At 35.6% G+C, this 16,670-nt stretch overlaps 2 protein-coding genes across 4 annotated transcripts; one reads left to right on the top strand and one right to left on the bottom strand.

Annotated features, from left to right (window-relative positions):
- Nucleotides 1-2,350: 2,350 nt before the first annotated feature.
- On the bottom strand, nt 2,351-8,919 carry LOC111498540 (NADH dehydrogenase [ubiquinone] 1 beta subcomplex subunit 8, mitochondrial-like). The gene is made up of 4 exons (XM_023149834.1): nt 8,669-8,919; nt 8,482-8,568; nt 8,318-8,413; nt 2,351-2,603 (listed from the first exon to the last, which is right to left on the bottom strand). The coding sequence occupies exons 1-4, from the start codon at nt 8,804-8,806 to the stop codon at nt 2,532-2,534; spliced, it is 393 nt and encodes a 130-aa protein (XP_023005602.1). The 5' UTR covers nt 8,807-8,919; the 3' UTR covers nt 2,351-2,531.
- Nucleotides 8,920-10,709: 1,790 nt separating this feature from the next.
- On the top strand, nt 10,710-15,879 carry LOC111498483. 3 transcript variants are annotated; one of them, XR_002720780.1, is made up of 6 exons: nt 10,710-11,081; nt 12,415-12,492; nt 12,580-12,664; nt 13,027-13,115; nt 15,239-15,456; nt 15,712-15,879. XR_002720780.1 is itself a non-coding variant. In XM_023149752.1 (5 exons), exons 1-5 carry the CDS (start codon nt 10,755-10,757, stop codon nt 15,374-15,376), a joined length of 717 nt encoding a protein of 238 aa, XP_023005520.1. In that variant the 5' UTR covers nt 10,710-10,754; the 3' UTR covers nt 15,377-15,669. The 3 variants fall into 3 exon arrangements, 1 of the variants encoding a protein (XP_023005520.1); XR_002720781.1 differs by having other exon boundaries at nt 15,699-15,879; XM_023149752.1 differs by lacking the exon at nt 15,712-15,879 and having other exon boundaries at nt 15,239-15,669.
- Nucleotides 15,880-16,670: the final 791 nt, after the last annotated feature.

Here is a 16,670-nt window from a genome sequence, read left to right as displayed (position 1 = left end):
TTTTTTTTTTTTTTTTTTTGTCAAAATATAACAAATTCTTGTGACGTTAATATGATATAACTATTCAACTTTTAAAACACAACAAGACTAAGATTGTTACTAAATGTATTTGGTGAAAGGCATCTAAATTTTAATTTCGATGAAAATGATTATAAGATAAGATATAAAAAAATAAACTTTTATTTAGGATACCAAAAGAAATTTTAAAACATAAATTGGACAGTTAAACTTCGATAATATTCGAACTCTTCCTTGTTTTATATAAAAACGTGTTTGCATAAGATATTAAAAGAATTAAAAATTGAAATATAAGCGAACTCTGTCTTAACTCTCTCATAACCTCCATAGGAACTACAGTGTCGCTTAATGTGACTTTTCCTCTACAAAAAAAATAGAAAATACTGAGTATAAAAAACACCTAGGAAGTTTCTACATGTCTAAGCTCCTGCATGCATCATAATTAAAAATGTTATGTTGTGCTATGTATGTTATGTGATGACCTATAATGTAATGTTATGTATGTATGTGATGTCCTATTATGCCACGATATATATGGTATGAAATGTTATATATGTTATGTCATGTCGTGTGAAACCATATTATAGATTATATTATACTAATAATGATGCATGGTGAAAACCATGATGAGTACTATGCATACATGTCTCATATGTGTACTATGGCATGAGTAAAAGAAAAAATGAAATGAATCTTAAGATTTTAAGTCATGGGACCTCATGCATTTATGTATCTTATGTGCATCATGATACTTCTCCGTTATGTTATGTTAGTACGTATGTGTATTTTCGATATTTATTTTTGTCATGATATCATATGGGTCTTTCCCTCCATGATGTTGGGCAACGCGCCAGTGCATTTAACACAACGAGTCAAGCCTTAGGGGTATGTATACGAGTCCGCCTTTGTGGGTCCATATGACGTAGGCCGTGTCTGCCTAGACTAGACCGGAAGTTTTAAAGAATATGTCTCATCATGTATGTATATGTTTGCATTATCTCACTCCAATAATAGAGTTACTAATTATTTTTTAAAATACTCTAGCTACATAGTACTTTTATATTTTAGGTAAATGTGCCACTACACATAACAGTGATTTTGAAATGGCCATGAAAGCTAGGTTATGATAGTAAAAATGCATTGTTTTTCTTCATAGGTCGTGCAAGATTCTCATCTTCGTACTAGAATTTCTCATATTCGTACTGAAATTCATGTTAATGTTTCTTTTCTCACATTGATGGTACATTTTATTTCTTATTTTTAAATTGAATAAATAAATCCGTAGTATAATTTGAATAATTAATGGAAAGTGACCAAAAATAATCGACTAGAATGATTTGATTGATTGAAAACTATTTATTGTCTCACACATCAAGAGTAATTAAAATAAAAAAAGGATGACCTTTAAAAATTGGAAGAAATCACTACTTACTCAAAAAAAAAAAGTCAAACTAGTGGACAAGCAGGAAAGAGAGGTGTGTCACACATACAATAACTCCGCCAACCAATACATTTTATAATAGAATATAAAAACTAAATTAGTCAATTTAATGACTTTTATTTCTTCCTTTTTTGACTCTTAATTTAAACTTTGTTCCCCATTTGTAAGAATAAAAATAAAAAGTCAAACCTTCACCATTTGATCCATTCAAAAACATTATATTCGATCCATTCAAAAACATTATATTTCCTCCATTTGTTCAGTTCATTCTTAATCCATCCCAAAGAAGGAGGGTAGTTTTGCTCGTCAATCACTAATCTTAAATTTCAATCATACAAATTATAATTAAAAAATCGTGTTTAGGTTAAATTATTTATATTGGTATAAGTTTCATATTATATTTTTCTTTACGTATTAAATAAATTATTGAACGATATACATATGTCAACTAGATGAAAATACTTAGCTCGTATCAATTATTTTCGTTAGGGACCAGTACGACTAATAAATTAAAGTACGAGAAAAAAAAACTATAAAAAATATGGGGATGAAATTGACAATATTATAGAGATTCAAATCTTTTAACTAGGGCTAAGATTCCCGATTAATATTTCTATTTCTCATAGAATATGTTTTAAGTTTATAATTAATTTCATCCAAATAAATTTAATTTTTTTAAAATAATAATTATTTTAAATTAGGTTTCGAAGTAATAATACCCTAAATTATAGAATTAATAAGACAAAAAAGAAATGCCCAGAAGTCTTGATCCTTTTTTTGGGCAGCAAAATTAGACTTTTGAATTATGGAATTTGAAGCTCTTCTTTGGTGCTACCTTTCCAATCTTTAAATTACAATATTACAAAATCAAACGCTTAGGACACATAAATATGACACATAAATATGACAGATCGCCATATGCCACTTTTATTTTCAAAGTAATAATAATAATATCAAAAGTTCAAATTTAGTCCATTTACAAAATCCATTATTTTGATTTGATGCATACACCAAATTCAAGAAACAATACCAAACCAAAATGGTCATATCATTCCACCTCAGGTTTGTCTATCTATGCTGATTCTGCTTCTGCTTCTCCACCAAGCTCCACTCTTAGGTTGTCATATGGATACACTTTCGGCGCCTGATTAAAACAAGCTCCACTTCTTAGTCTTCATTAATATGCAAACACCAAGGAGGTAAACAAACGTATTGAATGGAACCCACCTTAAAGAAACACAAAGCCAGGCTCTACAAACAACCACAACAAGAATATAAACCACGTTTCATCTATCTCGAACCTTTACTTTTTTTTTCTTTGTCAAACCTACACCCATGTCCCTTTCCACAAAGGCACGGAATTTTACGCTGCCTAGAAGGTGAAATTCCTTGGTCTGGCTTCTTATCTACTAGAGATTAATCATTTAACCTTGGGGCCACGGCAGTTTTTTCTATGCAAACACGAGTAAAAATGTCAACCATATTTTCTTAGGACGATCCTTCATTGGGATATGGGCTGGAAGGAAACAATAGTGCTTAGTCCCCCTTGTAGGAGGGATGACCGAACAGGTAGCAGCCCTCTCAAATTTACCTTCCAAAGACTTGGCAATGTAGCTCAATCAAAGGAGTTCACCATTTGTCATTGCTGGTCACAATGAGGAAATTGAAGTTAGGAGGAATATATCTGAAATCGAGATGGAGTATATTGACTCCAAGACCTGATTAGCTACTAGCAGCCTAGCACTCAGGAGTATTCTAGATGCCAGATAATACTCCACAGCAGAAGCAAGAACAGACGAGAATCATCTTGGACAAATTGGAGGTTAATTTTTCTTTTGATTTATCTAAAGTTCAGCTGATGACCAAGAACGAGTTAGTGTTGTTGACCAATTGAATTAGAGAGATTAGAGAGATAGTGAAGTGCGTTAGAATCAAGCTTGGTTAGCAAAAGTCATTGGGAATGGCTATAGTTAACCATTTTAAGGGGAGGGCCTTGACCATGAACTTCAGATATGGTGGGTGGAAAATCGCCGTGTCAATGCAGTTATGGGACACAAGGCTGGTGGCTGAAGTTCACAATTTAGCATTTCATAGAGGCCAGGTCATTGCGATAGATGTTTCCCTCCATTCTTAAGGTGGTCATAGGGCTAGCTTCACCATGTGGACGGTTGATACAATGGGGGAGATCTACGGTGAGGTTCGTAGGTGAAATAATACAAAAATGAATACAGGAATGAAATTTTAAATAAAAATTCCTCCTTTCTTGTCAGACTCTTATCTTGTGCCTTCATGGTTGGAAAAATGGGAAGAGTTGGTTGGTAGTGGGTTTGATTTTAGCTTTGGTTTTCCCAACCACCGAAGATGTCAATATCAGCTAAAAGTGGTTTAAGTTATAAGTATCTTAGTTTGACAACAACCTTCCTTTCTTTTCTTTTTTTTTCTTTTCTTTTTTTTTTTAACTCTCTTCAAGGTTGATTTTGACGTCTAACACAGGTATCCAAGTGTATTCTAGTAACCTGGTGAGGTGTTTCAACCAGCAAATAGTTGTTTACCCTTTGGTTTCTAAGAGGGCATGAGTAATTCGGATGAATCATTTGAATCAGACTCATTATTTAGAGGAGATTGTGCTGAGCCAAAAGAAAAGAAGGCCCATTCTGCTAATGCACTCGGTAGGCTGGAAAAGCCAAAGGGCATCCTAATGTCACTCCTAATGCATCTATCGAGTACGTGATCAGCTTATTATTTGTGGCCATATCTCCTTGCACGATCTTTCTCTTGCAGTTCTTATTTCCACCTCCCTTGTGTCCCTTCGTCTGCCTTAATTCCACTGTGTTGCCTCTCTGAAAGGTTAAGGTCCTAGGAAGGCCATATTTTTTAGTGGCAGATCGTTCTTGGAAAAGTAAATACCCTGGATCATAATTAGAGGCATCGTTCCTTCTTGTTCAGTACTTCGTATCTTATACAGACGGGCTTCTGAGGACCTTAACCATATCCTGAGTTTTCAATGCTAACTTACTTTGGACCAACATTGTTGAGAAAAGGATGATAATGAACTTATCGGTTCTAAGCCATCTCTAGCGATGAATCAACAATCCGAAGTGCTTTTCTTGCATATTCTTGATATAACAGCTGGAGGATTTGTTTAGGAAGTAAGCAGCCCCTTTGACATTTCTTCGTTTGCAAAGAATTCTCGATGCGAAAACATAGAGACAAAAGGCTGATCTTTAGATAGGAAAAATAGTGCATCTGCAGGGTCTTAAATGAATTTGTGGGGTTATTTCAGATCTGTTTGAAACGAAATAGAAATTGCTGCTCGAGTATAGAGGAAGTTCTCTTGAATCCTCCCTTTTGAGATAAAGGTAGAAACCTTTGGCATGCTCTTTTTTTTCTCTTTTCTTTTCTTTTTTTTTCTTTTTTGTTCTGATTCGTGGAGTATTTGCCTAGAGATAATTTGTACAAGTTTCAGAGGTTTTGAGAGATCTCGAGAAGAGGGGTGGAATAATGTGAAGTTTCACGTTCCTCCAGGGGGTTTAGCTCTAGGGAGCTTTGCGATTAACCATTAGGATTCATTCTTTTGGATTGGAGTCCATTCCTCCATAAGTGAGGATGGACCTTCATAAAGGGCTAGTTTTTCAATAACCCCTTTCTTTTGTTTGCATATTCATTATACTCAATCAAATGTTGTTTCTTTATATTAAAAAAAAAAAAAAAAAAAAAAAAGTGCTAATGAAGCAGAAGTTCTTCAAGGGGAGGTTAACTTTTCTCTTTTTCAACCAGAGTACCAGCTTTTATTAAGATAAATGAAAGTGCAAACAAAACAAAAGGACGTAGGCCAAATGAAATTAAAAAAAAAAATTACAAAAAAGATCTCTAAATATTAATAATCAAAGATAAATGGAAGTTAAAAAGAACAATTTGATTATAAATGCAAAAGAAGTCATTAAAATATGTCAAACAGTACATCTCTTTCGAAAACGTACTTAAAATCACAGAAAAAATCTTTCTTCTAATCAAGGACATACTTGAACCTCAAAAAAGCGATCTATTTCTTTCCAATCAAAGACCTATTTAAACCCCAAAAAAGATGGCCTCAAGAAGCTTGTTTGGAAGAAATTTTTCCTCACTCGACTCTATCTCTGACCAAACATATGCTTCTTTGAAAGACAATTGGAAGCCCTCTGCTTAATTTTGGGACTTGTGCTGAAAGATGAGGAAATTCTAACAGGGGTAACATGAACCACTTGCTGTCTTTTATTCATTTAACTCAATCTGAAGATATGAGGTCTGAGACCCCCAATAGTTAATACTTACGTTAAAAGGGGTAAAGAGGGAAATAAGTATATTCTGTATCTGTGGGATTGGGGCTTGCAGTGTTATATTTTGTATAGTCAGCCTGCGTTATACAGCTGTAAGGAGAGATCACCACCTTCTCGAACTGGTGGATGCCCTTGTGTATTGAACTTTTAGAAAGTGAAGAAGTGTTCTAGTAGGGGAAATCCTTGCAGTGGGCTAATTTTCTATCAGATCCTTGCTGCTGGCTTTGGGTCCAATGTTAGGAGATCTTTTCTTGTGATCAGAGGCGATCTGAAATGATATTTACCCAAACAGAGCAAAATTTTCCTTTGGATGCTTTGTGATCATGTCATAAATACTCTTGAAAAATTGTAACGGGCAGTTACCATATATGGTTCTCTCCCAAATTGGTGCATCCTTTGCAGAAAAGATGAATCACAAAGCCATTTATTTTCCACTTCTTTTGCATCTAGGTTTTGAATTGAGATGTTATCCTCCTTCCACTGGTCCATGGCTCTTCAAAAGGACCTAAAACTCTTCTTTCTCTTCCTCTCGTGGATCATCCTTTCAAGAAAGCACACCTCATTCAGGCCTTCTTTTGGTCTACTTGGTTGGAGAGAAATCAATGGATTTTTGTGGGAAAAGATTGTAATTATTATAGATTCCTTGATAATGTCATCTATCTAGCTATATTTTGGAGTAAATTACAAATTCTTTTCCATTCTTACCGTTTTGCTTCTCATTTTTTCAAGTGAAGATGTTTATTGTAACTCTTTTGAGTTGGGGTTGTCTCTTCGTTGTAAATTTCATAAGCCCCAAAAGGGATCTATTTCTTTCCAATCATATTATGATATTAACCAAAAATGACGGTGAGGGAATTGCCCAGGCTAGCCTCAAACATGTCTTTTATTCCCAAAGGTAGATTCAAGATGATTTTCTCCGACATCCAACGAAGAATACTTCTCTATGTTAAGAATATGAATAAAATAAACACATCGTAACCTATCAACTTAAACTTTTGGGTCTAGTCTAGTGATGTTTCAATATGGTATCACAACAAAGATCAGGTATTTAAAGTCTCTAATGTCATTCTTTTCTCTGATTGATATTAATAGTTACTTGCTGGGCTTCATACTAATTTTCAAGCCCACAAGTAAGGAAGAGTCGTAAGAATATGAATAAATATGTTATATCATAATCTATCAACATAACCTTTTGAATCAGCGGTGATCTACACCCTAGACCATCAAAATACCAAGAGTCTACCAATAGCAACCCCACGTGCTTGAAGCAAAAGGAAAAACTAAGGAAAGAGAATTGTACAAAATGTGGGCAAAGAAGAAAAGAAGGAACAATCTCGATAAATCTAATGGGTTAAACGTTAATTCTCTTAAGGCTACTGGCCATGCAAAGAGATTATCAAAAGAATCATAACGAGGATCTTTAAATTAACAAAGGATGAATCCACAAAATTTCTTTTGAACTTCTATGCATGTTTCCAAGCAAACTTCAATGTCAAATGTTCTCTTTGCACAACACAGGAATCCTCCACACTTGTCTCCAATGGTTATAATATTACCTCCTTCCATATAACAATTGGTAAGCCTCTGGATTTAATCTGCACTCCACGACAAAGGTATAACTTGTGCTCTACCATGAATCTTCTTTCTATATATATATATATATATATATATACATATATATCTATACAAATCTTTCACTAAGACTTCTTTTTATATCTTTTAACTTCACCACAAAATCTTCTGCCTCCACACACCCAGCAAAGGCACATAAACTATCTACTAACCCTCCAACATTACATTTTAATAGTGCAATGTCAGCATTCATAGGATTTTGAATGAAATTTTCATTGATTTTTCTCCTTCGTTCTTCAAAGTTTCGAGAAAATCAAACCAATCATCATGAAAACAACATTTGGTAATGATAATCATTTTTTCCCAACTTAATTTGTTGAGATATTGATTTCCAAACCTACAGAAAGGTGGCTCCTAGAAGTTCTATTCAGGTGGAAAATGTCCAAAAGGGCCAACATTTTATGGTCTTGTGCGGTTAGAGCACTATTACGGCACATTTGGCTAGAAAGAAACCAGATGATCATAGAAGAAAAGTCTTCTTCTTTTGAGTTTGTTTTAGAAGTGTACAGCTTATTGCTTTTAATTGGGGGTATAGTCACAGGAAATTGTTTTGTAATTACAACTTCACAACAATCTTTAACAATCGAAAAGCATTCTTTCAACTTGTTCTCGGCGAGGTCTCCCTCACCCCAGGCCCCTAGCTTGTTCCACCCTTTATTTCTCCTTTTAATACAATGCTTGTTTCTAGTTAGTCATCTTAAGAGTTATTTCTCTAGCTCAGCCCATGTTTCCAGCCCTAAATCAAAGAAACAAAATGCTATATACAAAGAACAATAAGCACAAAGATTACATGAGAACAAACACTTCACTGTGCATGACAATGAACGATAGATTTTCCCCAACAGTCAATCACATATGCAGGTGAGATCTCAAACAAATCCAACAGAGAAGTACAGTTCAGTAAACTTACAAATGGAATCCTAGACGCTTTGTCGTTCCACACAGCCAACAATCCCAGAGATGCAAAGAATCCCAATCCCCCACATAACCAACCCAAGGCTTCGTACTGAAAAAGAGAGAAGTATAAGAAGACAAACAGGATAAAATACAGAATCATGAACAGAACCTACACACCTTCCCAACCGTATCTGCAATGCGATCAATACAGGGCTCAGGAAAAGGAGTTCCATTATCCCAAACCAGTTCGTCGTTTACAGGAAGCTAAAAAAAAAGAGGAAAAAATGATTGATCCCACAAAATCTGAGTCAAAGGATCATTGATTTAGCCATAAATTTGGGAGGTCGAAGGGTGAAATGCTTACGGGCTTATCGGGGACGATGTGTTTTCCAACGGGAAGGCCCATGCCGGAGCGAAGGCGAAGAGATGAAGCGATTGAGCGACCAACAACGCCATTTCCGCCAAGGACCTTTGAACCCAAATTGCTCAGTCTGCCTGCCATTTTCGGTGATTTTCCCTCTTCCAAATCCCAGGGCGTCGTCTGTTCCTTCTTTCGAGTTCTTATTCTTCAGAACAACCAGAGCACGACCGTACGAGGGCTGAAATAGATGCCCTTCGAAAATTAGCCTCAATCTAAGTTTCTTGGATTTTTTTTTTGTTTTCTTTTTTCATCTGGAGTTTCTTTTGGATTAGATCATACTTTGGTCCTTTCTTAATTTTCTAACGTGTTATGAAATAGTATTTTATTAATATAAATTTGTTGGACTTTATGCGAGGTTTGTCTTCTTCAACTGAACATAACTGAAGCGTATCCAAACTTGTTCAGCCACATACCATGTACACGTGTATGTTCAATCATTTGCGACCTAACTGACTTGCCTCTATATTAGGCCAAGTCATTCAGCTCGATCTTGTCACTACTCAGGGCCAAGGTATCTCAATGTAATGTCGCATCTCAACTCTTCATCCTAGCTCCCAATTAACACGTTCATTGTGTCTTGATGTCATCCTAAGTCCTGAGATGTCATTGACCAACTTAGCTCACTTGGTCATGGTCATCGAGAATGGACCTATGTGTCGTTCATATCATTGTGACATTCCTAACATCCATCATCAGGGTTCTATTGAGACATTGGACCCTCCCTTTTCTATGCTAGTTCATTTACGAATTTCGCTCCAAATAGTGGGTGCATAATCCAACCTTTGACACATGGGCGGGTGCACAATGTCGACGCATCTGTATCGTTTGACATTGCCCTTGAAAGAACCATTTAAAAGGAAGTCACTCAAGACACTCATCTCGCAACGCTCGCACTCACTATGACACATACATGTGCCATAGGGTAGCTCACTTTGGGCACAGGGCCTAAGGGTAGTGGAGAGCTAACATCATGCCTCCCATTATGGTACACTCTAAGGCATTTTGTGTCAGGCAGGTGTATACATGACTTTGGCAGATGGTCATAAGGTGTCGGGAGCTTTCGCCTTGTGTCCAATTGACACCAAATTTGGCAAGTTTTCATATTCATACGGATAGACTTGACTCCATAAGCGTATGTCCAAATTTCCTCCAAAACTCCGACCCTTTATCAAGCCTATCTTTGATAAACTTGTCTATGTGGTGCCTCCATCTTGCTTATGCCTCGTCTTAGCTTCAATGAGCATCACTTTAGCGTGTTAAATGATATATTGTCCTCCTCAATTGCATCATGGACTTGTCTGTCTTGGCACTCATGTGGCCGAATGGACTCCACTTGAGGGTCGCTGCTTTGCTTGTTTCGACGCAAGGGTCACAATCTACTCTATTCATAGTATGATTGTGACACTAAACATGTTGATCATATGATTAGGGACTTAGCTACGTTTGAATAATTGTATTTGCATGACTTAAGTATCAATAACTATGTTGCATGAGTACCATATGTGCATGTTAGGAATTTGTGAAGCATTATGCCTCTAATTTATGCTTATGAACCTATCATATTATGTAGCAGGTACGAAAAATATCACTGTTATAGGAGCCATTAGGGGTTCATCAAATGAACTCTAGTGGCGATTAGGTCTCATGTACACCTATAGTTGGATGGATGATAGGTTTGGAGGGCATCTCGTCCATTAGTCCACTCTACCCCCCATGAGCTCTTGACCAATGCACGGAGTGCTAAGTTAGGAATATGAGTATTCATGATCATCGGGATGAGCTATTAGTCCACTGTGCACCCGTCCATGTGTCAAAGGTTGAACCGACTCCGAAAAGACATCCTTCATTAATAGCAATACTAGAGGCAAAATGAGTAAGAGTATACATTAAACCCGAAAACTTGAACCGACTCCGCCCAAAATATAAGAGCATTTTATTTTTACTTTTAGGAAGAAAACATTTAAAACTTTAGAACCTACTGAAAATTGTCAAAGAGAAAGAAGGAAACTGTATTCATCCGAATTGCCCAATGGGGACCGAGGCTGGAGCAATTGCAGAGCGAAACTCCATGGAAGCACTAGCGAAGCTCGAATACCGCCAGACTCTAATCATCAATCGAATTTCGAAGCTCGAGCTCGCTTATCTTCCAAATCTCGACTCGGAACCTTCTCCTATTTCCTCTGACAAGGCAGATGGCGACACCGTGTCTCGACTCTCCACCATTCTTCGAACCAACGCTGTCAATGACTTCTCCTTCAACAGGGTTCCCTCTGATTACTACGATTGGTCTCTCGAAGCCCGACGGGACGTTCTTAATGCCGCTTCGGTGGACCATCTTTGCAAGAGCATTGTTCTGGTGCGTTTTGGAATCGGATTCTTTTTTTGCAATTTCGATATGTGATTTTGTATTGACGATTTCGAGTGCGTATGTTTATTGCTTTTAGGCCTTTTTCATTAGTTACTTTTGGGTTTGAAGGAATGTGTAGAATTGGATTAATGAGAGGAAATGTTTGGATCGAATGATGGCGTTTATTAAAATGCCTATCTTCCTGAAAAAATTATTTCAGGGTGGAACAGTATGGCCAATGATTTTGCACCATTTGAAACTTATTGGATGCGAGAGAACTAAAAAATGTATTTCAAATCTTTATTGAATGGTTATTAGAGGTAGACATTTTGAACCTGAATTCAACGGTCATTAGAGAGCAGTCAGTGGCTTATTCGTTGAATCTAGTCTTTTTTTCCTCTTCCTGAGTTATAACACTGTTGGGGAGGGACAAACATTTTCAGCTAGTTGCAAATTGAAATGAATTGAACCAAGCATTTATGTTGTGCTTTATTCAAGTCCTCATGTAATCATACTTCCAATGTCATTAGTTCTAGTTGAGATTCTAGCTTTCTGTAATGAACATGACATTGCATTACATTACATTGTGATCATATATGCTCTCGAGAATTCCTATGTTTTATGCTGGGTTGCTTGAGACCATCTCTTTGGTGGCAAACTTGGGGCTTTTTGATAGCATCATGGGATCTTTGTGGAAAGCTTTGGTGTCGAAGAAGGAGGATTTGAGTTTTTTATGGTGTCGAAGAAGGAGGAACTGAACTGTATTTGTATGATCTTCTCGGAGATTGTGCATTTTGTAGTTTTTGTTACTCTTATATATAATTTTTTTCTGTGCTAATCGGAGAGTGTGTTATCTTCTTGAAAGGTTTCTATTTATCCTTATCTTAAATGAATTGATTTGGGAAATTTTCATAAAAGAACCAAATTAGTCTTACCATACATTAGTATTTTCAGCTTCCAAATAGTTCTCGGCTTCTGCGTTCAAGGATTTTACTTTTAACAAAGTAAATTTTTCTCATCAACAATTGAAAGGAAGAGAAAGGAGGGAAAGAAAAGGCCTTATTTTGTTCCTTTTGCATATATGTTGTTGATATAATTTGACAATTGTTAGATGTATGACTGTCAGTTTAAAGATGATAGAAAACTTTCATTGTTAGCTACTGTATGGCTTATGGCATCCATTTTTAATCGAATTTTGGTTGATAAGAACTCGACATTTATATATATTATATACCATATACCATATCTAGAAGTTCAATTAGGACCTCTCCTTCCTAGGCCATGCTTTCGTAGATGCTAAAACGTAACTGGGATCGCGTGTACTTCTGTTTTGTACTGTCAGGTAAATACTCAAGCCCAATCCCATGTCGTTGATTGCAGTAACCGCAACAATTCAAAATACTATGTTGTTGTTGTTCAGGTATGCCTTCCTTTCTAATTTTCTCTAAACAGTTTGATATAGTGACCTGTATTCTCCTCTTTTAAAACATAACATTTCTTTATTTAGTATTCTGCTAAATTCAATGCTGAAACTGTTAGAAGCTTCCTGTATTCACTCAACGATGGAAAGATACCAAAAAAGAAATTCAACTGTAAGTTTTCTATTATCCCATTGGTGATGCCTTAATGGTTCTAAATGTGGTAATCCAAATTTTTAGTTTACTTGATTCATTAATTGTTCATATATTCACATCCATGCTTTGATTAAGTTAAGTGAGAAGGAGATCACGACACGATTCAAGCACCATCACTTTGTGCATGCTTTGATTAATATAGATGAAAGAACAAGAGGAGGCCATAAAAACCAAGACCAAACCAACCACGAGAAAAAATTACTGAAAAAAAAAGGAAAATCTCTAAACAAATTATACTTGAAATGCCAAGGGGAGGCACTAATGTTTCAGATACTATAGTTGCTTGAAGTTTTCTTATTCATGGTTTCCTATTTACACAGTGAGACTTGCTCCAGAGGAGATATCTGCAGAGCTAACTGGATATGTGCATAATGCAGTGACATGCATTGGCATGAAAACGGATATCCCAGTAAGAATGTTAATGTTTGACTTGATAAATTGTAGATTTGAAATTATTCTAGCTCGAGCAACCCATATTTAAATCTTTTTTCTGAATTTTTCATGTATGCTTTAATTTTTAAAGATCCCATCCCGTAATCAATATGCTCGTTTCTTAATTTTCCCGTAAATTTTCAAAGTGGTACATGTTATTTTGTGCAAATGTGATGATGGCCAATTTTGTTGTAGGGTTCTTCTTGTTTTCTCTTGTTGGATGCAAGGCTAATTCTTTAGTAAATTCTACTAAAATCTGTGACTACGTATAAAATCTACCCTTATCTGGAAATTACCATAACTAACTGGGATAAGATATGAAACCTAAATGGGGATTAGACAAGAAAACGACTATCTATTCACGTTCAGACAACCATTGATATCATCACTAAAGGATGGAAAGTGAGAATGATTCACTAAGAAGAGAGTAGACCCAACTTGGACTAAGTTAAAAAAAAGAACCAATGGCTCGTTCGGATAAATTGTTTCCATTTTGGGTATTGGGAATAACTCAACAAACTGAAATTTCATTATTTCCCTTCTTAAGTTTAAGATCGTTCAATTTTCTTCTTGGTATTTTGTATTGAAGAGATTAGTGCTAGAAAGATCAATGAACGTACAATTTATATTTCTTTACAAGAATTTGAGATTTCATTTAGATAAAATGAAAGAATACAAAAGGGCATTGAAAAACGTAGCCCAACAAGAGAGGCTAAGCAACTAACTATACAAAGGGCATCCAGGTTGTCCTATATGAGGAATTACAATAAAAAGTGAAAATAAATAAAAAAGAGGTAAATTTTTTCGATCTTGTTGATGCCTGGTGACATTATTTGAGGTAAAATGAATCAACGGTTCCTTAATCTTCCAAGAATTTTTCTTCTTCTTGGATATTCACATTGTATATCAGGATATTCTGAGACTATTTGTTGAATCTGTTCTTCAAGGCAAGGAAGCATTAAGAAGAAGTTCAAGTAAGAGATCATTGAATTGGAACATGCCTTGTTCAAGCTTAGAAATGTGAATAAAATAACTGGAATGCTATATAACTAGAATGCTTACTGATCAGTAACTTCGGCATGCTTTGTGCAACCGTAGTGGGTGTTCCATTGAACGGGAGAAAAGTTGGTACCATGAAATTGGCCCACATCTCGGGTCAATTTATGTTTAGGGGGCAGTGTAATGATAGTGTAGCTATTAGAAGCATATTATTAGTCACTAGTTCTTGGTTGGGGTGTGAGGTAAGTTAGTGAGAATTGGATTGCTCTTCAAGAGAAGGTTAAATTTAGAGCACAAATCTTGGGAATGGTTTCTAGAGATAACAGGTGCCTTAAATGCTTAGTGAACCTTTTTATTTCACTTGGATTTTGTAAAGTACATTTCTTTTTTTTGAAATAAGAAACAAAATTTCAAGGATATCAAACAAAATTAGAATGAACAGAGATCAGAGGACGAAAGTATATTATTTAGCTTGGTAATATCGTCCTTGATTACGAGTAAGACGCATAAAGTAAATAAATCAAATATTTCAACATTAGCATATAGGCTCTGATGCTCATTTGGAACTGCCAGAAATGTACTACAATAATAGACATTTTTGCTCATTCTGATCTGGGAGAAATGCGTATTTCCCCATGTTGGATCTTTTTTGATCCTCTTGCTTCTGATTTTTGTCCAGCTTCCAGCTACTGTGCTGGACCAGTGTTTCAAATGTCATGTCTGTCACATTTTATGTGTTGGACAGTATTTTGTGGTCCACTATAGCTTTTGCCTAGACCAATGATTTCCTGCCAGTCTGCCACCACCGAAAATGCCTCGATCGGAAATTAGAACTAAAACCTGGTTGTTCGAACAGCAGAAGTGTGTGCTCGAACACAAAATGGTTCTGACATGTCTAAGTATTAAGCAGATAATCTAATAGTAGGTGGGTAGATTGATGAAATTGTCACACCAACTAAAAAGCATGGAAGATCAGCCTACAAATATAAACAGAAAAATGTACTCTTCTTTCTGAATTCTGATGCATCATTGACTATATTTGTATGGTAAATCTCAATCTTGTTCATCATGCTCTAATTGATTAATTACACTCCGTTTCAGGTGATTTTGGACGAAGCGATTGCGAAACTAAGTCCTGATTATTTTTGGCTGGGCGGTGGGGAAGTCGACCTGAAGTTAGGTATCAGGACATCAGAGTTCATAAACTTTGTTAAACCCTTCATTATCAAGTGTAGCTAGAGAATCAGTTTTCAGCCAGTTCGCCCCTGCCCAAGCTCAACGACGACTCAACACAACCGACTAATACCAACAGGATCAAGGTTTTTAGTATCGTTCTATTTAAATTATTTCTGCTTCTGAGGATCAATTGTTTGGATGGAAGCAAGAACAGAAAAAAAACTAAAAAAGTTTCAGTGCTTAGAAATGGGATTCAGCTACTTAGAATGGCGGAAGTTGTTACAATCTAACCATTTAATAGGCATTAATGATTTTGATTAAAGGACCACTTTCAACTTCAGCAATTCATTATATGATTATGATATGTGAGTAATAAAGTGAGTAGCAAACATACGCAGAATTTGTTGATCAAAATGGAGCAACTCTGCAATTCATGTACGCAGAATCAAGAACATGGAGTAGTCATATCAAAGAAATTGCCGGTGTCCTTTTGTGAACATTTATGAGGGATGCTACTTTACTTGGCTGCATCAGGGCAAGACTATGGTTTAGTTTGGCTTTGTCAACCATTTGAAAGTGAGCTTTTCTTTCCTCTTTCTTTTTAAATCATGATTTTGAGGTATAGGACTTGGATATCCATGTACCCGCCCACCTAAACTCATTCACGGTAGCTGATATTGTCATTTTTTAGTTTTTTTCTTTCGAACTTTCCACTAAAGTTTTTAAAACGCGTTTGTTAGATAGAGATTTTCATGCTCTTGATCGATGTACGAGAATAATCTGAGTGATTTAGAATTAATGAATGGAAAATTAGGTCATTTTTAAATTAATTACCTTTTATTTGGTAGGATTTTTACCATCTTGAATATGATTTTCACCGAACGAGATTTCACCCAAGAATTTGTTCATGTTGATTGAACCACGCTTAACCGGAGCTTTAAAGCTTAAATCAAGCGAAAGATGGAAAGAAGAATACAAAAATAAAATAAATAGATAAATAATAATAATAAATAAATAAATAATAAATTAAGTAACACCCAACTACTTCTCTATTAATTAACAAAAAAAACAGACCAAATGACCAACAACCACATTTTTTCATGTCCTTGTCATGCATCCATTTAAATGTTCCTTTTTTCTATTACAATTCATTTATTTTTATGAACACTAAACCAAGTTAAATATTAAGAATATATGTATATAGCTTTTATATATATATATATCTATATATATATATATAGATATATGCACGGTTGAGTTGAAAAAATCTTTTAGATTAATTTGAAATTTTGAGTGGAATGAGTTAGTGACTCGAATAACCCAAATAAAGTTCGCAACTTAATCCAACCCTCGTCAC

The sequence above is a fragment of the Cucurbita maxima genome, unplaced genomic scaffold, assembly GCF_002738345.1.
Source record: "Cucurbita maxima cultivar Rimu unplaced genomic scaffold, Cmax_1.0 Cma_Scf00025, whole genome shotgun sequence".
Classification (NCBI taxonomy): Eukaryota; Viridiplantae; Streptophyta; class Magnoliopsida; order Cucurbitales; family Cucurbitaceae; genus Cucurbita; species Cucurbita maxima.
Note: the sequence above shows the minus strand (reverse complement) of the source record. Positions and strands in the feature narration are given on the sequence as shown.